General features: G+C 54.3%; 1 protein-coding gene across 13 annotated transcripts in view; it reads right to left on the bottom strand.

The window, feature by feature from the left end:
* The window catches only part of ANK1 (ankyrin 1), a 214031-nt gene extending 189243 nt beyond the window's left edge, over nt 1-24788 (bottom strand). For 2 of the 13 annotated variants that reach the window (XM_067721831.1, XM_067721832.1), the window contains exon 1: nt 24448-24714. In XM_067721831.1, coding sequence (XP_067577932.1) covers nt 24448-24573 — 126 coding nt within the window. In that variant the 5' untranslated portion in view covers nt 24574-24714. Of the gene's footprint in view, nt 1-24447 lie in introns of all 13 variants that reach the window. The other 11 variants (XM_067721822.1, XM_067721823.1, XM_067721827.1 and 8 more) reach the window with 8 other exon arrangements.
* Between the last annotated feature and the right edge of the window lie 294 nt (nt 24789-25082).

Raw genomic sequence — 25082 nt, 5'->3', positions numbered from 1 at the left:
CCTCCAAACTCATGTCCAACAGTCACTGTCACTCAGGAAGTGCCCTCTCTACAGCCGCCATGTCCAGAGCAAGTCCCCCTGTCTCCTCCCAGACCACACGCCCACCCAGGCCAGCCCCTTCCACCAGGCAGGCCCGTTACCCACTCCCCTGGAGCTTCGGCGGAGAGCACGACTCGCCTGCTCAGACCAATGTAGACTGTAACATAGCTCTTGTATCAGCCTCCAACTTCTTTCTTTCTTTCTTTTTCTTAATTTTTATTGGAGCATAGTGGATTACAGTGTTGTGTTACTTTCTGCTATACAGCAAAGTGAATCAGTTAGACATATATCCACTCTTTTCTAGATTCTTTTCCCATGTAGGTCATTACAGAGTATGGAGTAGAGTTCCCTGTGCTATACAGTAGGTCCTTATTAGTTACCTATTTTATATGTAGTAGTGTGTATATGTCAATCCCAATTCGGATTCATTTCTGAGTCTGAATCTTCTCTCCCCAGCTGGCTGGAAGCCACTGGAAGATAGAGCTCTGGATATGCCCGCCTAATTTCCCCACAATTCTGGGCAGGGGCTGGGTCCACAGTGGGTGCTTCAACCAATCCGTACTGAATAGACTTGCCCCCCTCCCCCTCTTTCCCACCAATCATTAGATCCAAGCACCACTTCTAAGGCAGCACACAGTGGAAAATGGAAAGAGGGGGATCTTTGCTGTGGACCAACTGGATCCTAATTCCAGGTCCACCACTACCCATGCAATGCAATCTTTGGCCAGTTACCTAACTTCTCCGAGCCTTGATTTTCTCATCCTTAACAAGGGGGTGGAAACTCAACAACAACGACAGAAAAAAAAAAAAAAATCCGATTCAAAAATGGGCAAAGGACTTGAGTAGACATTTCTCCAGAGAAGATATACGAATATGGCCAATGAGCACATGAAAAGATGCTCAACATCACTAATTATTAGAGAAATGCAAATCAAAACCACAATGAGATACCACCACACACCTATTAGGATGGCTACTATCAGAAAAGCAGAAAACAATAAGTGTTGGTCAGGATGTGGAGAAACTGGAACTCCCAAACAGATGTTTGTGTACCATGTTCATGGCAGCACTAGTCACAATAGCCAAAACATGGAAGTAACCCAAATGTCCATGTCCATCAACAGACGGATGAATAAGCAAGATGTCATATATATATATATATATATAAAATGGAATATTATTCAGCCTTAAATAGGAGGGAAAATGCTGCAATATGTTGCAACATGGATTAATCTTGAGGACATTATGCTAAATGAAATAATCCAGTCACAAAAGACAAACTCTGTGTAAGTCCACTTACACGAGGTACTTAGAGGGGTCAAATTCATGGAGACAGACAGGAGGATGGTGGTTGCCAAGAGCTGCGGGGAGGGGAGAATGGGGAGTTACTGTTTAATGGGCACAGTTTCAGATCTGTGAGATGAAAAGCTCTCCGTGGATTCATGGCAGTGGTGGTGGCACGGCAATGTGAAGGTACTTAATGACACGGAACTTAAACATGGCTAAGATGGTAAATTTCAGGTTATATGTATTTTGCCACAATAAAAGAAAAGAAAAATGGGGAGGGTCATATCCAGCCTCGATATTCTCATAAAAGTCAAACGAGGTGTGAAAGCATCTGGCGCCCGCTAAGTGTTTCCTTCCTTCCCTCTCCCCACCAGTCATGGAGACACATGCCCTGGACCCAACAGTTCCAGCAAAGGGGGCGCGGAGTGAGGTGACAAGCCCACCGGCCTGGGGTCCAGGCGGCCGGCGTTCTGCCTCAGAGGCTCCCCCTTTCAGAGCTTATTCCTCATCAGTAAATGAGGGGGTCCCCACCAGCTCTGAGAGCCCAGAGATTCCAGGGTCCAGAGCCCCTCTCCAGGGATGGTCAAGGGTTTCTGAGTAACACTGTCCACAGCTTGTGACCCCAGGCACACAAGTTCAGCATGGGCTCACCCACATGTTATGGGATGAATTAAGTTCCCCCTACACCGCCCTCCCCCCAAAAAACAACGATACATTCAAGTCCTAACCCCCAGTACCTCGGAATGTGACCTTATTTGGAAATAAGGTCTTTACAGAAGTAGTCAAGTTAAAATGAGGTCGATATGACTGGCGTCTTACAAAAGGGGGAAATGTGGACACAGAGACAGACCCGCACATGGGGAGAGATGGGGGTGATTGTCTACAAGCCACGGAACACGGAAGGTTTGCAGCAAACCACCAGCAGCCAGGAGAGAGGCCTGGAACCCTTCCCCGTCACAGCCTCAGAAGGAACCAAGGCTGCTGACACCTTGATCTTGGACTTCCAGCCTCCAGAACCGTGAGACAGTAATGTTCTGTGGTTCAAGCCGCCTGGCTGGTAGCGCTTTGCTATGTCTGCTGCCCTAGCAAACAAATACACCAGGTACGTAGAAGCCCCGCTAGACGGCGTGTGTCTGGAGCCTGGGGGGAGGCACACAGCCACGGTAGCTGCCATGAGCAGAGGGCAGGGGCTGTGCTTGCCGCAGAGCCATGCATCGTGAAAAGCCCCTCCCGAGGGCCCTGGCTTGGGCGGAGAGCCCCCTGGGGTGGGGGAGGGTCAGGCCCAGGAGAGGCACCCACGCGCCGGAGGACAGGGCCTCAGCGGCCCCAGGTGGTTTATTATTTATAAGCTGCTGTCATCACTCTGCTCTAACTCTCTTCAGAGAGTTTTTAATATTTCAGAAACAGATGAGTCTAGCATCGCCCAAGCTGATTCATACTCTTAGTCACACACATCACTTCCTCCAAAGGGATGCGGCAAGATGACTTCAAGTTCAACATCTCAGAGGCTGTGCAGAGGGAAGAAGCCGGAACACAGCCGCCGGGAGCGCCTGGCCTTGCTGAGCCCAGCTTGCCCCTCCGTCCGTCCCGCGTCTCCCTACCTGCCACGGTCCGGCTCCATCTGCCGGGCACTGGGCCAGGCTCTCTGTGCATACCATCCCAGGGACCCCTCCAATGCCACTATGCCCCCATTTCAGAGAAAAAGAAACTCAAGTCCAAAGAAGTTCAAAAACACGCCAGAAGCCCCCCTGGTGGTGATCTGAAGCCAGGATTCTAATCTAGCTCTAAAGCCCAAACCCCCAGCTTTTCCTCCTAACTGTGCCATCCTTCTGGAAGGGCACTCCGGGCCAAGGTGACAGTGAGAGCAAAGATCCAGACAGAGTCAGACCCTGAGAGCCACGGGGACACGTCCAGCCGTGGGAGTCTGATCAGCGCAGCTGCGGCAAGTGCCAGAGGGGGTGGGCGGCCCTCGCTCTATCCTCAACCTTGATCATAAAAGGAACGGAAGATTTCGTTTTTGAAGGTGAAGCACCTGCAGAAAGGCTTCACAAAGCCTCGGAAAGAAGGGAGGTTTGCCCAGGTCTCTCCCTGGAATGGTCTTTAAGAGATTTTCTGGCGTCCCCCTTCCCACACGGCTACCCACTGCCCTGACCCCAAGCCTCAGAGCCCATCCTCCCCTCCATCCCCCCCAGTGGCGGAGGCGGCAGAGGGCCCATGTCCCTGGGGACAGAGGCAGAGGATCGGTAGCTGAGCCACCAGCAACGTGGACACATAACAGGGATGGGTGGTGCCCAGCTTTTCGGACCTCCCGGGGTTGGGGGAGGGCAGCTTCACTCTCCGGTGGACGAGGCAGTGGAAGCGCCCCTTGGGCATCGAGGGGATGCCCTCATTGGGCCGCAGCGACTGGGGCCACTGCCACTTATCAAGGGCCCACAGAAATTTGGAAATGCCTCTATTTCAGACCCTGTTTTTTCTCATATCCATCATAATTGGTTTCTACTAAATTAAATTAAATTTGAACGGTTGACCTGGGCCCAGGAGAAGGACAGTGAGTTAGGCTAAGAATTGGGTAGCAAAGGAGCACTTCCTGAGGTCGACCTGCCCATCTTCACCGCACCCGGGTCGTGTGCCCGCAGGCCCTTGGACAGGCCCTCGGTGCTGGATAAACACCCCACTCTCCAGGGCCCACGAGCACCCCCCAAGTTCCCTTTGCCTCTCTTTTTATCTCCCCAGGCATGGTGTCCTAACAAGGAGGTGACAACAAATGTCCTTGTCACTCCCTGACTGGTCTATAACCAAGAAGGCCCTGGCGGTCTCCACATCCATCCGCAAGGACAAAAATTCACCCCTGAGGGCTTTGCTTCTGGCTCCGGCCTCAGCTCACTCTGCCTTCCCTACAGTGTCACGACTTCCTGTGTTTCTCCAGGATGACAGGCCCTCCAGGGGCTGTTCCTGCAGGCACTGGCCCTTTCACCACGGGTGTCCAACTCTGAGACAAAAAGCGTCATCCCAGCTGCTCTTGGGACAGAGGGGTGGGAGACCGCAGTGGCCCAGGGGGGAGGCTTCTTTCATGCCCGAGGAGGACCCTCCGGAAAATGTACTCCAGTCCACTTATGGAGCCTGGGGTGGCAGGTTGGTGGGCACAGAATCAGGCTGGAAGGGCCGGGGATGACCAGCTCCCCCTCTTCCTGGCCCCCCTCTGCCCTCTCCTCAACGCCAAGCCCTCCTGCCTGTTCCTCCAGGCCCTGGAGGCCGGAAGCTGGGTCTCTGCAGCCCGCTGGCACACGGCACCAGGCTCCCAGCACACAGAGGCTGGCAGAAGCCGCCGTGGCTTAGGAATCTGGGTGGAGAGCAGGGAGGGGATGATGCACAGAATGGGTCTGCGTTAGATGCTCGGTCTCAGGGCTGACACTGGACACCTAACAAGGTGAGAAGAGAAAAGCGCCACGTGGCCCAGGTGGGTGGAGTCTAGACTTGGCCCCAGATCACCCGACCCCCAAATCCCGGCTCTCTCCAACGGGCCACCCAGCGTCAGGGCCAAGGCAGTGCCACAGTCAGACATGTGCACACATAGGAGGTGGACCCTTGCAACGTCCTGCTCACTCCGTCCGCTGTGCCAGGTCCCCGGTAACTGCTGCCAGAACAACTGGCAGCCCACGGGTCTCTCTTCCTAAGCACACGGGGCGCACAGACACTTACAGGAGAGCGCAGGCTCTCCAGTGCGGGACGGATTCCCGCCCGTCAGCAGGGCGCGTGGTACCCTCTCTCCCACAGGGATTGCAGCTTCTCTGTGCTTTTTGCTGTGTTTTCAGGTGATCTAATGCAGCAAGTGCCAGGGGCAGGGGGGCAGCCGGGAGGGAGAGAAGGGCCCAAGGACACCTCCGCCGCTTTCATCAGCGGGTTGCCCCTGAGGCGCCCCCTCGGGCCCAGCGCATGCCTGGAGCGGCCTGGGGTGGCACCTTTCCACCAGGACAGGAGCCCCTTCGCCATCTACCTGCGCTCGCCTTGCTGCCCAAACACAGAAGCCGATCTCCTTTCCCGCAGGCTGTGGGCAGCCCACGCACGCTGGCCGTCCTGTCCTCACGCCTGTGCTCCCACTGCACCCATCCCCCGACCCAACCTGGAAAAGGGCTGACCTCGAGCTTGCGCCTGAGTGGGTGGAGGGGTGCGTTTAACATTTCCTTTAACCTCCAAGCCACGCAGAGGGGTTGAGGAGGGACGGATGGCCTATTTTACTAGTAAGAAAACTGAGGCTCAGATGAGCTAAAAAAGCCCGTGGTGTAGCTCAGATTGAGGGGAGGTCTGTCCAGCCCCAGAACCTGTGTGCTCTCCATTTACACCAACCACTAAAAGGTTCGACTTCCAACCCGAACGCTGAAGAAGGCAAAAAGAGATCTCCAAGATCCCTTTACCTGGTCCTCACTGGATTGATTGATTTTATTAAGAAACCAAGATTTGTTGGGTACCCCTCACATTTCTGTACCACTTCTAACTCTTCCGACCAGTTTTCCGCACATTATCACTTGCTTATGGGATGATCCATCAGGGTTCAGGCAGGTTTTGTGGAATGTTTTCTTTTCAGTAAAGGCCACTTGATCAATATAAAGCTAGTGTAAAATGTAAAACCAAATGTGATTTAGTGGAAAGACTCATTTCAAAATTTGCAAATCAAAATCATTTCTGTGTCCAATATTTTAGAAGAACAAAAATATTTTATGGACCTTCCACACTGTCATAGAAGGACCCCAGCAAAGGAATCACCAGGCACAGCACAGGTCAGAAAAGCGAGACCCCTGGGCTTCCCTGGTGGTGCAGCGGTTAAGAATCCGCCTGCCAATGCAGAGGACACAGGTTCGAGCCCTGGTACGGGAAGAGCCCACATGCCATGGAGCCACTAAGCCCGTGCACCACAACTACTGAGCCGGCGCTCTAGAGCCCGCGAGCCACAACTACTGAAGCCCATGTGCCACAACTACTGAAGCCCATGTGCCACAACTACTGAAGCCCACGCACTCTGCAACAAGAGAAGCCACCGCAATGTGAAGCCTGAGCATTGCAACAAAGAGTAGCCCCCGCTCGCCGCAACTAGAGAAAGCCCGCACACAGCAACAAAGACCCAACGCAGCCAAAAAAAAAAATTAATTTTTTTTAAAAAAAAGAAGAAAAGAAAAGTGAGACCCCAGCTGCAGAAGTACACACACGCTCCTGACGTGAACTCCAGGCTGGGTTGGGGGCCGGGTCTTTGGAGAGGTGGCACACCTGTGCCCCTGGTGGCACACCTGGGCTGTGGAGCCTGCAATATCCCTCCTCTCTAAGCTGTGGGACCTTGGGCAGGTTTCTGAATTGCTCTAGGGTCTCAGTCTGCCCATCTATAAGAGGAGGCTGATGGTATCCAATTTACAGGAGGGTAGAGAGCATGCATCACTTCGTTCAATAAATACTTATTAAGCGCCTACTGTGTGCCACACACTCTTCTAGACTCTGGAAATAGAGTAGTGAATGAGGCAGACAAGGTCCCTGGTCTCAGGGAATGTATCTTTTAATGCAGGGAGGGGGAGGCAGATAAAAAAACAGAGACAGGATGATTCCAGATAATGAAGAAAATTAAACAGTATGATGTGATGGGAGATGGACAGTCGGTGGGGGATTGAGTTGGGACTTCAGAGCGGTCTTTTCTAAGGAAGTGACATTTGCGCTGAGACAGACAAAAAGGAGCCAGGAGCTCCGGAGGACAGAGACACAGACAATGTCAAGCACCAAGGCCCTGGGCAGGGCGGGGCACGGCGGGGCAGGTGCGCCTGGGGAGCAGATCACAGGCCAGCATGTGAGGGGGAGGCTGGGGCTTGGCTGTCACACCTGGTACCCAGCCGGGGTCAGCGAACCGGCGGCTGTGGTCACTCCTGGCAGAACATAGTCCACTAGAAGCACAGGCTCCGATATTCTAGAAGGTGGCAGGTCCAGCAGCAGTCCCAGACACCCACTCCCCTCAAGCGCATTCTGAGACCTATGTAATCATCCCAAACGCCGTCTGCAACAGTGACAAAAACTAATAGAGAGCTTCCTCTGCACCAGACCCGGAGAGCAGGGATGGCTCTGAATAGTCGAGCCCGCTAGGAAGACAGCACCCAAAGATTCATTGTGCACCCAGCCTGGCGCCACAGTCATGGGCAGCGGAGGGCGCTTCTCTGCATCTCCAACTTCACCTCTGACGGGGGAATGGGAGACTCATCCCCTGCACACATGGGGACACACACCTGCCCTGTGGTCCAGGGCAGAGAAGGTGGAAGGGGGAGGAGCTGGGGGCTGACCAGCTGGCCTTCTCGCCAGAAGCCACGTCGGAATCTCACCTTGAGCCAGGGTCGGGGAACTTGTTTATAAAAAGATGCTCCTCTGAACACCCCAGCTGCCACGGCCAAGGTCAGATCACACCCAAGGTTAACCAGATAGAAATATACAAGTGCCGTGGCCCACGAAGACAATCTCATGGCCAGGGCCGGCTGCGTACTTTGCGTGGCCCAGTGCAAAATGAAAATGCAGTGTTAAAAAATGAGGAATAATTCAGAATAACCATAGCAGAGCATGAAAGCAAGCACGGGACTTATCAAAGGGCAGGGCCCCCTGCAATTTCAGGGGGTCCCAGCCTTGCTCACAGCTAAAAACACGAGGCACAAAGTTTTCAAACTCCAGCACTAGTGACACAGAAGCCACCGAGGACTCAGACCCATATGACCTGGTAACTGACCCCCACCCACCCCGGTCCCCTGGGGATGGGGTCCTCTGGGCCGAGTTTGCTGTGAGCGATCAGATCAGATAATGAAGGTGGAAGGGCCGGGGTGGCAAGCGCTACACAAACAGAAGGGATTACTATTATTCACCCAGACCGGCAGAGCGCTTGGATCGCTGAGGAACATTGACATCCCCCAGCAATTAAGTCAAATCAGCATAATTCCAACAAAACATCTAATTTTAGCTATGTGTGACAATTCCCCCTCAGCAGAACAGACACTGCTGTCTCTTATCAGAGGCGCGGGAAGGAAACCTAGGCGCTGTGACACAGGCCTTCCCCCGAGGCGGGCACCAGATTGTTTCTATTTTCACAACCGAAAGACACGCTCCTGGACGGCTGCTCTCACACCCCACAGCCCAGCCATGCTGCTGGCACGGCTCCTCCAAGCTTCCCCAGAGACTGAGGGGACTCAGCACTCAGAGCAGCAGCACCCCTGCTGGAGGTGAGGCCCTGAAGCTCTTCCATGGACCAGTCCTCCAGCCTCAGTTTTCCTGTCTGTGAAATAGGGGCAATAATGCCCCTCACCCCTCCGTCCCTCAAAGGATCCTTTAATAGGTTGATCATCATCCTTCTCTCTCTGCACATGTGTTGAATGTAAATCACCAGATTCATTCATTCAGCCAGCAGGTTCTGGGGATGCAGAGATGACCACGGCACAGCCTTTGTGTAAGGTGTAACAAGGAAACAGCATTTAACCTGGGGCTTGGCAAGCTGTCACCTAAGGGCCAGATCCAGCCTGTTGGCAGTCCTTGTACAGCCCACAGGCTAAGAATGGCTTTCACATTTTTAAATGGTAGGAGAAAAAAAAAGAATAACATTTTGTAACACGTGAAAATGAGCTGAAATCCAAATTTCAGTGTCCATAAATAAAGTTTTACTGGAACCCAGCCATGCTCATTCACTTGCATACTGTCTATGGCTGCTTTTGTGCCAGCATGGCAGAGTTGAATACCTCCAACAGAGACTAAGAAAATATTTACTATCCGGCCTTTTAAAAGTTCACCCATTGGGCTTCCCTGGTGGCGCAGTGGTTGAGAGTCCGCCTGCCGATGCAGGGGACACGGGTTTGTGCCCGGGTCCGGGAAGATCCCACATGCCGTGGAGCGGCTGGGCCCGTGAGCCATGGCCACTGAGCCTGCGCTCCGCAACGGGAGAGGCCACAGCAGTGAGAGGCCCGTGTACCGCAGAAAAGAAACAAAAACAAAAACCAAAAGAAAAAACAAACAAAAAAAAGTTCACCCACTTCCGGCTGAAACAAACAAAACAATGACTGCTGTGATAGTGAGATTAGCAGGGCCGATGGAACATAAAAGAGGAGGCAATTATTTCTGCTTAGTAGTCAGGGAAGGCTTCCCGGAAGAGGTGGTAGTTTTTCTGGATTTGAAAGATGAATAGGAGTTCATTGGGAGGCCAAGGGGAGGAGGGTTTCGAATTTTGTGTGCAGCATCATGTGTATGAATAAGGCCTGGGGGGGTACGGCGGCAGCATGTAGGCAACGACCCTGCACGAATTTAGAGATGAAGAGTGGGAAGGCAGGGGAGAAGCTAAAGCTGAAAAGATGGGCTCAGACCAAGTATGAAGAACACAGTGTGCCTGCAAGGGAGTTTTTCTTATTCCCTCTTTCCCCAAGAAAGAGCACAATAAAATAGTAGGTAACTAAGATAGATGATAGATAGATAGATAGATAGATGATAGATAGATAGATAGATAGACAGATAGACAGACAGACACGCTTGGTAACTCAGGGGCAACCAGACCTTGCCTCCAAATAGTACTCAGAAGGCCCAGGTTCAGGCCCTGCTCAGCTGTGCCCCCGGGAGAGGTGACCCCACCCCAACCCAGGCCTCAGTTCCCATGTGTAGAATGGGGAGGTTGTACTTGACGAAGGTGCCCCTGAGGCCACAGATGCACGGAACAAACTCAGTGTCGACAGCAGGCCGTGGCTGGCAGCGTACCAGGCCCTGAATGCGCCCCAAGCTGCACGTGACACCGAAGAGCACTAATGAGGGCAGTGGGATGAGGGCCTGTTGGAACAATCTATCCAGGGCACGTTTCCTTCCACCAGGCCCAGAGAGGGCTGAGGCTTCTGCGCCCAAACCCCGCTCCCTGGCAGCCTCCTCCCTGCCAGGGTGCCCGGCAGGCCCCGCATGAGGCAGCCAGCCCCTCCACCTGCAGTGCAGAGGGAAACATCCCATCCCTGCTGGCTCTTCCATGTGCAGCCTGACCTTGGTGGGGCTGTTTCCACGCAGAACCAAAGGACCAGAGTCCCTCATCCCTTCTCTGAGCTCCTCCTACCACGTTGTTCTCAACGAATCACAGCTTGTAAGGGCTGAGGCTTCTCACCAGGGCACACAAGAGCCGAGCCTGGAGGCCTGGCTCTAGTGTTTGCTTGGCCACAAACAATAGCTATGAGATCTGGACAAGTCATTTCCTTTCTCTGGACTGCGGTTTCCCCATGAAGAGGCGGGGGTGTGAGATGCTATGTCAGCTCGCCTCCTCCAGGCCCTCTATGCTACAGGTGAGAAAACAGAGGCCCAGAGAGGTGAAGCGATGTGCCCAAGGTCGCCCAGCCACTTCCTGAGAGGCAGAGTCAGGGCCAGCTCTCTTAGTTCCTAAAGCTCCCATTACAAACAACGGGTCAGGTACTGCCTTGTGTCTGTATCCAGCTCCAAGTCTCTGTCTGTCTGGGCGCTTCTGGGGGAATGTATGCCTTCTCTTCCCAAGTGGTTTGGAGGCCCACACGAGGTGGGATGTATTTCATCCTGCAGAGTCAAGGAACTGACCTGTGGAGCTCTCATCTGTCTCTAGGCTCTGTGTCAAGCGCTTGTAAAATGTTCTCCATTTTTGGCCTCTCATCCCTTAGGAATATACTTCGTTCTGTGTTTTCCTCATCACAGCCCTAGAGGCAGTAAGGTGAAGGTTTTCGCATCAGGCAGCTGGTGTGAAACCCAGCCCTGGCTCTGATCAGGTGTGTGACCTTGGGCCGGTTGCGTAACCTTCCTGAGCCCTCCAGTGTCCTGTAAAATGGGCCATTCAGCCAGCCCCTCGGGTTGAGTGGGCTCAGGTGAGTCATGTGCCCCTCGGGGGGTCCCCTGCTGTCCCTTCTGTCCTTCATGGAGAGAACACTGGCCACCAATGGCCGGGCCTCGCTGTGTTTCTGAGGGTGGCAGCTGATGGATGCAGAAGACAGAAAACGACATGAATTTCAATCCACAACACCCTGCATCTTCTACTGCCTGCTTGTTACAAAAATCCAGGACTTCAGAGAGAGACAGCCCCAGGTTGCAGCCACAGGACAGGCACACCCCAGTGGTGTGAACCACACTTAGTCTTCCCAGTCTCACTGTCCTCCCCCGTGAGAGGGACCTGGTACCTGCCTCTCTGCAGGGCCGCTGAGAGCAGAGCAAAGTAACGCACGGGCTGCGCTGGCCACCCGTCCAGCTCTGTGTGACGATGGCCACTGTCCACGGGGCTATTTGAGGCCTGAGACCCGGGCGCTCATCTCCCAGGAGATGCAACCACTGGAGAAGGTTCCGGATGTGGAGATCCCCTTCCTGGGATGTCTCTCCTTCCCCTCCCAGGCCCAGCTGAGCAGCCCCTGGAGAAAACTGGACTGGTTTTCAGTCCCCTGGGCCACTGTATCCCCGGGAGACGGAAAGGGCGACAGGGGCAGAGACGGAAATCAAAAAAGAGCTTCAGTTGGGGCTAAATTGCGGGACTGTCCTCTCCTGAAAATACTGGCTCCTTGGAGTCTCAGTGAGTGACAAAGCAGGGATTTTCCAAATTACACGATTCATCTCTAAAAGCAGTGTCTCTGAAAAGCCAGGACTGTCTGACACACCGCATGGCGTACCCCGCAGCGCATCCCCTGTTCTTTGGGCTGTGGGTTTGCTGAGTCTGCTTTCCAGGAAAACGCCAGCAGCAAGGGCTGCTTGAGCCCCTCCCCCATCAGAGTCAGGGCCTCCTGGGCTCCTCCGAACTCACGGAGGACGCTGGCTTTGCTCACGACCTTGAAAGCAGGTGACAGACCCAGTCGCCGTGCACTGAAAATAGCAGGAGCCTGCGTCTTGCGTTCTCCATTCACCTGCGCAGGTGCCCTCTGCCCTCCCAGACGCTGCTCTTTGTGACAAAGGTAGGAGGTGGCTCCAAACTGGCTGCGGCAGGAAGTCTGAAGAGTCACGGGGCCGCCTGTTTACACGGGCTTTCCAAGGCCACGCACCCAGGAGACCAGATCTGTCAACCTTGAGCACGGCCACCTTCCAGCAGCCCGTGTGACCCTGGCCCTTTGCAGCATGCCCTCCTCTCCTTGGCCTGCCCATGATAGCACCAGCCTCATGGAAATGACACATCGGGGGGGGTGAGTGTCCACGCGCTGAACCAGCACCCTGGGCTATGCAGCACTTCACATTTGCCAACATCCCTATGCCCTGGGGTCTGGTATCCATCAGAGCTGGACCTTGACACCCGACAGCCTCCTGCATCTAGATGTCCCGCCCAGCACACCTTAGGCCAGGGCAAGCTAGCTGGCCTCTGGGAACCATTCTGCTCTGGCCTTGGAAATTCACATATTCACGGAATTATCAGCGCCCCCAGAAGAGCCTTAGAAGCTCGCTAAACCAATCCCCTTGTTTTAGAGGCATGGAAACCGAGGCTCGGAGAAGTGTCCAGAGCTACGCAAGAGAGTGGAGAGAACCAGAACGCATGCCCACCTCTCCTCACTCCGCGGCCTGCTCTTCTCATCCACAACCATGCGTAGCTAATGCTCGCAATTCTGGGGGTGATAGGAGAGGAAGGGGAGGTCCGTACCATCCACATCACGCACGGGCGTCGTCAGCTAAGAAGTGCAAGGTAACGGGCCCATGCTCCTGTGTTGTCCTAGGACTTGGTTGAAAGCGCCATTATCTGTGAAAGACGGCCGAATGGGAGGGGGTCCTGGACACGGCCTCACCGACCTCCCTTCTTCTATGGCATCTCTGACCCAGACTCAGGAGAGCTTCTTGGAGGAGGCGAAGCTGGGCGCGGGGGGGCGGGGTGGTGGTGGCAGGGCGGCACCACAAACCCGGGGGTCACAGTGGGGGGATGGGATAAGCCCCCAGGGGTAGGCAGGGCGTCCACAACCTCGGAAGCCATGGGAAAGAGTCTGACTTTATCCTAAAGGTGATGGGAGGGAAGTGGAGGGTCTCATGAAGGGGAGTGGCACCGTGGAGGTTGCACTGGATGAAGGCTGTATCGGAAGAGCGACCAGGGGAGGCTCCGGCAGGAGCAGTGGAGGTGCAGGCCAAGTGGAAGAAGCTGAGTGCGTGGGAGGGACCCTACACGCTCTTCCTGAAGGATCTAATGATGCTGTAGCGCTTACCTCAGTACCGAATCATGAAGGATGTTCTCTCCACCTGCCTCTTCTAAGTCCTGTCGCGTGGGTGGCAACACTGACAAGTGGGTTAAAGTGCCAAGAGTCAACCATGCGGCTGTAGCCCAGATGTCCTTCAGGTGCATATCTGCTCAAGGATGAGGCCCACAGGCCATGACACACGCGAGAAGCCAGAAGGCAGCGTTAAAAGAAAGACCAACCGTCGGACTGCGGTTTGCTCCACCTACAGCAGAAAGCGAGGCCCAGCTGCAGCATCGCGGCTCCCAGGGCGCTACTCCACGTCTACAGAGGCACTGGGTCCCGAGCAGCGGGCGCACCACGTAACCTGGGATCAGCACGCCAGACTTCCCGCTTCCCAGTTGGCAGAGACCAAAGCGGCTCTTTCCAAGGGCATTAAAATGACTCTGCCAAACCTCCACGCCACAGGAGAATGTAACATCTCCAGAGGGTCAATGCTGCTCCACCGACATTTCAGACTTTGACATTTTTCTGACTTGGGCTGGTTCCCCGATTCTTCACTTTCACTGGCGTTTGAGATCACATTTCTCCAGCTTTCCCTAATTCATTTAAGGAATTGGCAGTGATGCCAGATGAGCACTACCAACCTCGGGATGAATCCTTGACGGCCATCTCTGGAAAGGAACTCACAGCCTGCCAAGGGCCACACCTTGGATTTCACTGACTGCTCCCACTGGGGGCGGGGGTGTGGGCAGGGATGGGTGTGAGCGGGAACTAAGGCGTCATTGGAATCGGACCTGGCATGTATTGAGTACTTACTGTATCCCAGGTGCTTTACCATCCTTCCACCAACCCTGCATGGTTGTCCGGTAGATATTATTCCCTCCGCCCTACAACTGGCAAAACCAAGACTCAGAGAGGAAAACTGAGCACCCTGCCCAGAGTCACCCAGGGCACCAGCCCTGGACCATCTGACTCCATCTAAAGCCACTGCCGGCATCTCTTCTCCGTTGCTCTGACATCTCGATCAAAGACGCCCTCCTGGCACACACGGACGTCCACGCAATCTCCTGGTTGCCTTACGGGGCGGCGTAACCTAACCTCATCTAGCACCTGGGAGGCAAGGTTTAAACTGAATTCTGACAGAGGAGCTGGCATTAGTGTTTGAGGCCAAAGATTCAGCCGACAGAAGATCTGAAGGCAGAGAACACGTGTATATCCTACGTCCTAGAAGAAGTTCGGAGGACAGCAGAGTGCAGCCTGCAGGAAAGAAAGACGGTTCAGGAATGGCAGCTACGGGCTAGCCAGGGGGCCTCGGAAGCTGGAGGAACCCACCAGGACTTTATTCTAAGGGCAATTAGGAAGCCACCGAAGGATTCCAAAGGCAGGAGTGTCAGGATCTGATTTGCATTTTTGGAAGGTCACTCTGGCTGTGGAGTGGAGTATTCCACCCATCACATACACATTTTCAAGCTGGTTTACAATGGGTGGCTTCCCATGCCAAGACCCAGATGCTCAGACTCTCTGGACCGCACTCCAGCTCCACTTGGAGTCAGAACATTCGTTACCTACTGGGCTCTAGCCCACATCACCCTGGAATTCTCTCCTGGGGTGTGAGGTCATCCATCCATCCCAGCTTGTGCCTGCAGGAGACACACAGGCAGAGAATGCCTGGCTCCCCCCCTTGGCAAGCAAGGCATCCTCCGTCTTTCCTTTTAATTCCATCACATTACTTTTTTTAATGACATTACAGCTGAAGCATATTCCTACTTTTTTATTAGAAGCATATTCTTAAAAACCTATTCTTTTAAGCATCGCTCTGAGTGAATGCATAGCATTTCACCATTTGGGTCACACGTTTAAGAGTGGCGAGGGAAGTTCCTGGTAGCCCAGTGGTCAGGACTCAGCGCTCTCCCTGCCGAGGGCCCGGGTTCCATCCCCGGCTGGGGAACTAAGATCGAGAGGCCTGCCTTCCTGCAGCCCACGTGTGGCCCCCAGGCCTTGCTTTCCCTGCTGTCGTCAGTTTCCACCAGTCAGATGCCTCAGCTCCCGCCAGGCCTCGCAGGCTTTGTCACGTGCACACGCCCTATTTAAGGCAACCTCTCAGAAGGCCTGCACACCAGGGCTTCGCTGGTGAGCTCGGACTTGGACGGACGGCCTCTCCTTTCCAGGGAGCCTCACAGCTTCCCACACTTCGAAGGACACTTTCTATTAGCTCTCCCGCCATCAGATGAGAGCCCCACGAAGCTACCTAACAGCATATTCCATAAAAAGGACTTGTCATTTTCCTCCTAACCTGTTCTCAGCTCAACAAAAGGCACCACCAACTAACTACCCCAACACCAAGTCAGATATGAGGCCCTGCTGACATTTAATTCACACACACACACACACACACGTGCGTGCACACGCGTGTGCGCACAGATATGTTAACATATGTCAAGAAGAAACCCACAGCAGCATCGCTGATTACTTACTCACACCCACTCTGTTACTCACAAAGACCAACTTTCTCCACCGCCCAAACGTCTCCAGTCTGTCACATGCTGCATCCCCACTGGCCACCCTAGCACAAGCCAGCCCGTCCCTCCGCTGAACTACTCCTCTGCACTCTAGATGCCCTGCTTATCGGGAAGCCGCACCGTCCCAGTTCTGCACTGAAGGCGCAGTAGCCTTTCAGACTTCTGCCTGGAGTGCCTCGGGCCTCCTCTGTGCTCTGGACCCAGGCTGGCCCCGTCCCAGCTTCCGCTCCAGCGCACCCTGCCCCCCCACCCCGCCCTTTCGGCTCCTGCTATTGGGCCCACAGGTCCTGGATCACCTCCCCCTCCAGACCCCACTCGCTCACGTTCCACCCATGCTACCGCCTCAGCTGAATGTCCCGCCCCCATTCACCAGGCTGACTCCTAACAGTCCGTGAAGACCCAGCCTCTCCCCCCAGGAAGCTGCCCCAGGCCCTGGTCCTGGCCAGGCTCCCCTCTCCCATAGGACTGGCCACGGTGCTCAGGTCAACTCTTTCCTTGCCCACTTCCTTTGGGAAAGTGGATACAGAATAAATAATAAGTAAATACAAATCCCCTACCATCTCCCCTCGTTCCTCCGTCTCCTGGCTTGATTCTCCCTTAGTTCTACCATCACCCATCAGCTGGTTCCTGTCCATCTGCTAGAACAGAGGCTCCACTTTGCTCTACGCGAGCTTCACCTGAGGGGACCTTGCTGGACACGTGGGTACCTGGCCCCACAGTGCCCAGCATCTGATTCTGCAGGTGGGCGGTGGGGCAGGTCTGCATGTAGTAAGCCCTGTCCCCAAGGTGGTGCTGACATCAGCCAAGTTGAGGGGCCTCTGGGACCATTTCTCCCCTCCCTCTTTCCCTGTGGGTCTCACCGTGAGTATCTGGGGCCATCCCTCCAACCTCAGAATTGGGTTTAGGAGTCATGGCTCTGGCCAGTCCGTAATTAGGCACCTCCTTTCCTCTCCTGTGGTGCTTCATCTGACTCCATCCTAACACTCCCAATTCTACTCTAATGCTAGTCTGTGCCTTTTAAGCTCCCAAGCCTGTTTTCTCCCTGACTGCACTCCTCTTCGTGGGCATCACTTAGCCCGCTTGACTTCTTAGGGGCGGGAAAAGAAACCACGGAAATTCAAGGGAGGGACGTGAGAGATCTGGGCAACAGCCGGGCCATGCTCATTTCTGTTCCCACCCATCCTAGTCGGGCTCCTGGTAAGTGTTTCTCATGCAGGCCCAGGACCTCAGAGGCCCTCCACGCATCCACAAAAAAAAGCAGAAGTCCCAGAAAGTAAGGAAAAATAGATGAAAACGGCAGACACGTTATCACCCTGTAACTCCCTGTAGAAGCAGGTTATTAAATGATCATATGGAGAAGATGCCAACCCTGTGGTAGGAAGAGAAATCTCCAAAACAGAAAGTAAAGGGGGAAATAACCATTTCGTGAGGTGGACGAGACAGAACCAGAGCAGGTGAGCCCTAGAGCAGTCACTTGTCATCTGGCCTTTCATCTGGCCTCTTGTCTTAACCCAAGGCCTGAACAGGGTCTTCACCATCAGGCGGGCTGCTCCAGAGACGTTCAGAGGAGCCCATGGACAGACACCACGCTCCGCCTGGAATCTGGACACTCGCACTTCTGTCCTGAGCCCAGACCACCTGCCTCCATTCTCTGCCTCAGGTTACTTCCCGCTGTGGCAGCTTTCCCACGAATTGCAAGTCCTGCATGAGAAGGCAGGAAAGATACCCTCAGTCTGACTGCCCTCCCAGGGCCCACATAGCCTTGAGCACCCTGAGGACGTAACAAACACGGAAGAAGGCGGCCTAGTGCAGAGGCCTGTGAACAAGCTCTGGAGCCAGGCCCCGGCTGTGCAGTCACCGGCTGTTGCAGGATCCAGCGAGACGATGCCCATAGGACACACAGCCTCTCAATAAAGACAGGCCCTCCTTGGATAAGCAAAGGCTGTTAGTAGCTATCATTGGCGACAGTGCTCTGAAATGAATAAAAAATGTATTAACTGACACTGAAAAAGTATTATCACCTTAGCAAAAACACAGGACATTTTTCTTCGAGGGGAAGCATCCAGTCGCACGGGAAGCAAAGGAGAAAAGAAAGGGCTTTTTGTTCAAAATTGGCTGCCATTCAATCTTCTTTGTTTTACCTTTGAGGGTCATAATGCAAGTCCTCCTTTCTTGGAGGATGTGCTATGCTTACACTCCTGAGATGTACAGAGTCTCCCTGGAGGAGTCTGGTCTGCCCACAACAACACGTGTTCCATTGTCTGTGATATTCCACACCCCAGATTTATCAGCCCGGGCCCTAACAGGGATGGCGTTCTCAGAAAGTTCAGGAACCACTTTTATGTTCCCCTTTTGATATACAGCTATAATTGCCACGCAGGGCTTTAATAAAGTCCATCTCAAAGTTGCAGACTGCCCCCACGGAGATAACTAAGTCTGCGATAATGAATCTTGTCAAAATAGGAAATTCATTTCTTTCCTGAAAATGAAATGAAGAAAATGATTTAAAGTGTCCTTTTCTCATTTACCAGCACTGAAATAATAATGTGCTGGCCTTCCCAAGCAAACGTCAAGACTTCATGCAACCTCTGGAAGGCTGGGCCGGAGTTGTGGGTTTATTAGAAAGAATAATTTAATTAACAATCATTATTATGTTATTCACTGTAACCTCTTAAATATACGGGAGTTTTAAATTTTACAAAGCACACTCTCCTTTGACTCTCATCCCAATTTTACAGATGAGGAAACTGAGGCTCATAGAAATTCGGCAGCTTATTCATGCCCAGGTAGCTAATAAGTACGAGAGCTGAAACTGGAATCCAGGCGTCTGACTCCCAGCCCAGCGCTCTGCACGAGGTAGACGTCTGAGATGCTTTTCAAGAACCAGGAATGGAGAGATGGAGTCAAGCGAAGCTTATTTGCCTTTTTCCCAAAAACCAAACACTGATGGCAACAGCCTTTGCTTTAGTCGGAATAATTCAGGGAAAAACACAGATTTACTTGGTTCCACTTCTACAGGGCCAGCTCTTCCAACATCAAATAGAAAGACCAAGAAAAAAAAAATCTGAACCAGTTAAATGTAGCTTCTGAGTCATTTCAAGCCATAAATATTTATTGAGTGGTTATGTGCAAAGACTCTGGCTTTGGCTTCAAGGAGCTTACAATTTAGTAGAAGGGATAATAAAACAAGAACACGTGTCTCACACACATGCACACGCGCCAGAACAAAGCCTGGAACCCCCCAGAGTGCAGAGAAAGAGTGATGGGGGGCATTCAGGAAAGGTTTCTTGAAGAAGAGAGTGACGGGCTTTGACAGAGAAGGTGGAAGGAATGACTGATGGATCCACTTGTAGAGGCAAAGGCCGGGGATGGGCCAACACACAGGAAAACTGCCTGGCACGTGGTACCCACTCACTAAAGCTTGCTCGTTTCTAGAGAAAGAAGGGAGAAGCATCCTCAGACTGAAGTTAAAATAAAAGCTCTTCCATACTCAGAGGAGAAAGCAGAACTGGTGAACAAGAGAAGGGTCCCAGGGCTGGCTTCTGCTCCCTTTCACAGGGAGGGCCCTTGCCTCAGGCTCTAAATTTCAGCTGCCACCCGACCTACTTTGAGCCGTGGCTGTGATGCGCCAACCACACAGTGCTGGATACGTCTGAGGGTGTAACACCTCTGCCCGCAAGATCCTGCTCTCTTGGTCCAGTGGACGGTTGCGGGCGACCGTAGCTCCCGGGGAACAGCCCCACCACTACTGTAGCACGGAGGGAGGCGCTGGATTGGAAGATGGATAGACAGGTTGTTGGGAGAGTTCCCACATCTTCAGCCAGTGCCAGAGAGGAGGGGGGCCACTTCCATTCTTTGAGGCTCCCCAGGTAGTAAAATAAGAAGAGGCGCCAAGGGGCAGGTACCCAAGTTGTGGCGTATTTTAAAGGCTCAAAACTAAATAAATTAACACGTTTAATAATCGACACGCAATGAGACATCATTATGCTCTTCAACATCCGAACAGAGACTTTATATACAGATACCAGTTCATACGGCAACAGTTATACGAGTGCTGCGGTTTCGCAGCAGGACCTAGGTTTAAGGATGTGGGAGGAACATGATTCTTTTTGATCCTGTACGTTCTTTCTTGGATTGAATATATAGACTCGTTTGGAGATAGCAGCAGAAGCTTACATTTGAGACTCTCTATGAATGGGAGACGCGGGCCCCCGTGACCCTCCTGCCTAATCTCCTGCCCTTCATCCCACTCTTATTCACTGCCCCACTCCCCATCCTCACCCACCCCCTGCGGGTAAGCCCTGGCCACAGACTCGGCTCATCCCTGTGATTCTAGTCACTGGGTCGACCAAAGACATCTCTGCAGCCCAGGAGCAGGGCCTGGTCCAGCTATGTGAGGAAGGCTGAGGGCCCTCTGGGGATGCTGCAGAGACTGGCAGGGCTGACAACGCTGCCTGCACGGCTAAGTGGGGATGGCCACTTTCCGCTCCCGGGCTTGCTTTTTTTCTTCCTGTGCCCTCCTCTGCTCGGCTCCTTGGGGTCCTGTGCAAACATTGCTATTCCCAATGGCTAAAAGCACTTGTCATTTAGTGCAGCAGAGACCCTGCAAGGAACTAACTACAGGCTCGGTAGAATTCACTGCACCAAAAAATTAGATGGTTCCACTGCCTGCCTACAAATCTCTGTTGGTTTGCAAATGATTCGAAAAGAAAGAAGCATCAGGCTTTCTTCAGATGCCCCCCAAAAGAGTGCCTTGCTCATCTGAACACAAGCCTATGACCAAGAAACCTCTAGGCAAACAGAGACAGACGTACGACCCCACTCATTCAAGCACTTGACCCCCGCGTTCGTGGCATGCCCACTGTGTGTCAGGTGCTGAGCTAGGTATTGGGTGGACGGCTATGTACAGGGCCTGGTCCCCTCCTTCACCAACATCAGAGGATGAAGGAGGTGGACAGAACAAGAGGAAAGGAGAGAGCTCAGTAAACGCTACCCCAGGGAACTTACTGGCACTGCAGGCTGAGTGTCACCGCTTAAAGGAGGGCTGAGATGTCAGCCCCCTTCCCTCCCTGTCTGCCTGCCTCCCTCACCCCTCCTCCTTTCCTCCTTTCTTTAACTCTGTCCTTCTTCTTCTTCATCCATCCTCGGCCTCACCTTTTCTCCAGCCTCCTCACCCTCCTCTCCCAACCTCAAGCTCTGAGTAAACAGAAAAAGCACACACATCCTTATGCCCAAGGCTTCCTCAGCCCTAGAAAGCTGTCGTCCTTAATGCAAATGCCTGCTTGACACATGCTTTGCAATTTATTTACTTCCAACCCCATCTTCAGAAGCAGGGGACTTATCAGTCAGCGTCATAAATACTGGCTCTTATTTTTGTTTCCCAAAAAACTGCAGCTCCAACAGCAAGCGTCTGATGAGGACGTGAGCTGCACAGCAGAAAACTGAATGAAGCCCCAGAAGGACGCAGGCCTTTCTCGAGCTCCAGAGCTTTAGCTCAGTTGCCTGAGTCGAGGTGGTTTCTATCTGTGTCAGTCAGTGCGTCACAACATCAGCCTCCAGCCCCGCCGCACAGCACCTGTCAGCCAGCGCCTCCCCACAGAATACCACCAACTGTAAAAGCTGCAACCGCCGTTGAAGTTACAACCGCGATGATTTCCACACATGGGGAGGGATGCGGTTCGGCTCAGTTAGTCCCCTGTGATAGGTAGGTTACCCGTGGGACAAACACCTTTCCTTTTAGTAAATCCAGAATTCCCTTGCTCAGCTACGCGTTCACCCAAACCACCAGTTCACTGGCATCAAACGTCTACCTGCCTGTGTGAAGTTCTTTCTTCCTGCTGAAATGAGCGTGGTTCCACAGCACCCCCACGTCTGGGGTGACCAGGCTAGAGTCCTCGGCTGCTTGATCTTAATATGCTTTGCCTTAAGAAAATGACTTCTTGTAGAAAACGAGTCTTCATTAGACCTCACCTTACGTGAACCTTCACTCTGGCCCCCAGCCCCACCTCGGCCATCTGTTCAACCAGCTCCTACACGAGCGTCCTCTGCCTTCTCTAAAAAGGCTTTCTGCATTGCTCTACCTCCCGTACCTTTCTCCTGAGGGCCTTCCACTTTCTTGTGATTTTGTATTTTGCTATAAATTTTAACTCCACTCTCTAAGATGGCTCTCAAGACCTGGTCGATGGCGAAAAGTACTCACCATCATTGCGAAACTCAAAGCAGGCACCCTCACACCTCACCCCATACCACCTCGCCCCTCACCCCAAGAACTTAAGAGTTCACATCATCACTATCACTTTGAATTAAGATGTCCTTATTATTGCTGGATCCATCCTAGCACCCAGGACACTGCATAAAATAAGGAAAATCTGTATACGGCAGATTTTCAAATGCTTACTGACGCAGTATGGTATGACCAGCTAGTAAAACAAAATAACACAACTAGGGGGTGGGGAAGGGAATATATTATCATCCAGCACTCACCATGGAGATCAAGTTCACCAAGAATGTAAAGACTGAGATCAAGGAACAAAAGGAATACTGGAGTTGCCACTTTCCTATTGTGTGTATTACGTGCAGTCAGGATTCGGAGTTATACTGAAGGGAGTTGCAGTGAATGGAAAGAATTCACAGAAGAGAAAGGGAGAGTTTTGTTTTGACTATGGCTCCCCAAAAAGAAAAAAAAAATTATTTATAGTGTCAGAAGCATCAGGGAAGAAGCTGGGGAGCAAGAAGTGGGATAAAAACATAGAGTGAGCAGTTTGGGAGAGGATGGGCTTCGCTCCTAAAACACCAGACAGGAATGGAAATAGAGAGCACGCCTTCCTCAGAAGAAGTTTACATTCATGCCAAGGAAGTGGGTGAGCGCTGTCAGATATAACCAGACTTCCCCCTGCCTGACTCACAAGATGGGCTCTGGTATTTCGGACCCAGCAGAAGGACCTGATGGGACTCTCTCTCTAAGTGGCACCAACCCAGACTCCGATTCCCCGTCGGTTTGGGGAAGGCTTCTTTTTAGGTCCTGCTAAAGGGGTGGTGCCTTTGCGAAACTACTATTTACACACAAGACGGCACTCCGGGCGGGGGCAGTCAGGGGGAGGGCCGCCTTTGGAAGGGGTACGGCTAAGCCTAGCACGCCGGCTATTCTGGGTACGGTCAGAGAACATCTCTGCCCCTGGGTCTCATCTCGAGGAACAGGCTGGGTGTGGGTCCTGCTGACCAACCTGGTATGAGGAGCCTGACCCACAGGCAGCCTGTCCCCCCTCGGCTGTCAAGCAGAGGCTCCAAACTTCTTTCTCAGAGTGAGACAATTTCAAGAAAAAATGTTTCCTTCTCAACGAGGAAGACCAGAGTCTCAGCCCTGGAACCCCGGGGGCCCCATTCCCCAATGAAGGGCTTGCAGGCCGTGGTCCGCCTTGAGGTCCGCAGGTTGAAATGGCTCTGCGGGAGCTGAAGTTAGTTCAGCCCAATCTCCAATCCAAAGAACCGCATCCATGGACTCCCGGCCTCCTGCACAGGGGGCTCTAAAACACCTCTGCTGGAGCCCCGGCCCAGTCAGCTAACCCCCTCCCTTCACAAGGGAAGGTGTCTCTCACCAAAGGTGTTTCTAAAGGTGCTTTGAGTTGGGGGTAGGAAGGCCCCAGACCCAGAAGGGAAGCGCTGAACACAGCAGCGGTTGCCCTGAGGGGTCTTGGCCTTCGCTGGGGGGTGTCTTGTCCCCCGACTCCTCCACAGAGAGGAGACCTGTTCTCTGAGCAGGCCCTCGGGCCAGGCTGGACAGCACCCGCGCCCGACTTCCAAGGGAACTTCCCCTCCTGCCCATCCGCCGCTCCTCTTGAGTGACAAGAACAGGAGACGTTGCCAAGTGACGCCGGGCCAAGCCCTTCTGTCCCCGGACACACAGGGTTGGGAAGGGCGCTTCCTGGGCTCGAGGAGGGTCGGGGAGGGGCAGGAGCCCCCCCCCCCCATTCAGAGCCCCGGGAACGAGGCCCTCCGCGCTCCCGAGAGTGGGTCACCAAGGGCGAGGCGCCGGGCAGAGCAGCCTCGGAGCCCGGAGCCGCGTTTCCCCAAACGGGCTTCCCTGCAAAGCCCGGCGAGGCGGCGCGCCGGAGCGGAGCAGCCCAGCATCCCGCCGCCGCCCGAGGCCGGAAAAGTTCCTCCGGGCGCGGCGCGGCGCGGCGCTGGCCCGCCGGCGTCTGTCCAGGGTGCTGAAGGGGCTGCGCGGGCAGCGGGCGGGCCGGCTTCCGCGCGCTCTCAGCCTCCGGGCCGCCCGCTCTGCCCTTCCAGCCTCCTGCCCTGTCCTCCTCCGGCCGCACCGAAGCCTCTTCCCCGCTCCCCTCCCGCCCCGCGCCCTCCACCCGGCGGCTCCGACTCGGCCGGCCCCGGGGCCCCGCGCCCCTCCCCGCTCCCGGCTCTACCGAGCAGCTTCTCCCCGCAGCCTCCTCCGGGCGCCGCTACCGCCGGGCTGTCGCCGCCGCCCCCCTTACCTTCTTCTTTCGTTCACGGGAGCGGTTCCTCCGCTTCCTTTTGGATTCCTCCTTCTCCTTCTGCTCCTGGAGGGCCTGCGCCTCGATGTCTTTGATTTTCTTCAGCTGTTTGGCCGCTTGAGCCATGGCCGGCCACGGTGCCCCGCTCGGTCCCCGCCTCCCGGACCCCTCACACTTGGCGATCCAGGTGGCGACACCCTCCCGGGGAGGAAAAAAAGGAGTCTGCGCGCCGGCGGAGCGGAGAGCGGCGTTCCCCGCCGCGGGAAGGCGGCGGCCGGGTCGGCGGGGGACGCGGCCGCGAGAAGCGCGGAGGGCGAGGCGGCCCCCGGATGGCGCCTCCCGCCGTGGCCGGAGCTCCTCGCCGGCGCCCGGGACGGGCTCTGGGCTCGGCCCCGCCGCCGCCTCCCCCCTCCCCTTCCCTCCCCCTCCCCCTCCCCCTCCCTCCCCCCCGTCCCCCTCCCTCTCCTGCGGCGGCTGCGGGGAGGCGGCTCGTACTGCGGCGAGCGGCGAACGGCGGGGAGGAGGCGGACTTCAGCAGTTAACGCAGGGCTGCGCGGGGGCAGCTGGCGGCCGGGGGGCCCGGCCAGCCCGACGAGGCTCGGCGCCCGCGCTCGGCGCCCGCGCTGGCGCATTGC

Source organism: Pseudorca crassidens, chromosome 21 (genome assembly GCF_039906515.1).
Source record: "Pseudorca crassidens isolate mPseCra1 chromosome 21, mPseCra1.hap1, whole genome shotgun sequence".
In the NCBI taxonomy this organism is placed as follows: Eukaryota; Metazoa; Chordata; class Mammalia; order Artiodactyla; family Delphinidae; genus Pseudorca; species Pseudorca crassidens.
Note: the sequence above shows the minus strand (reverse complement) of the source record. Positions and strands in the feature narration are given on the sequence as shown.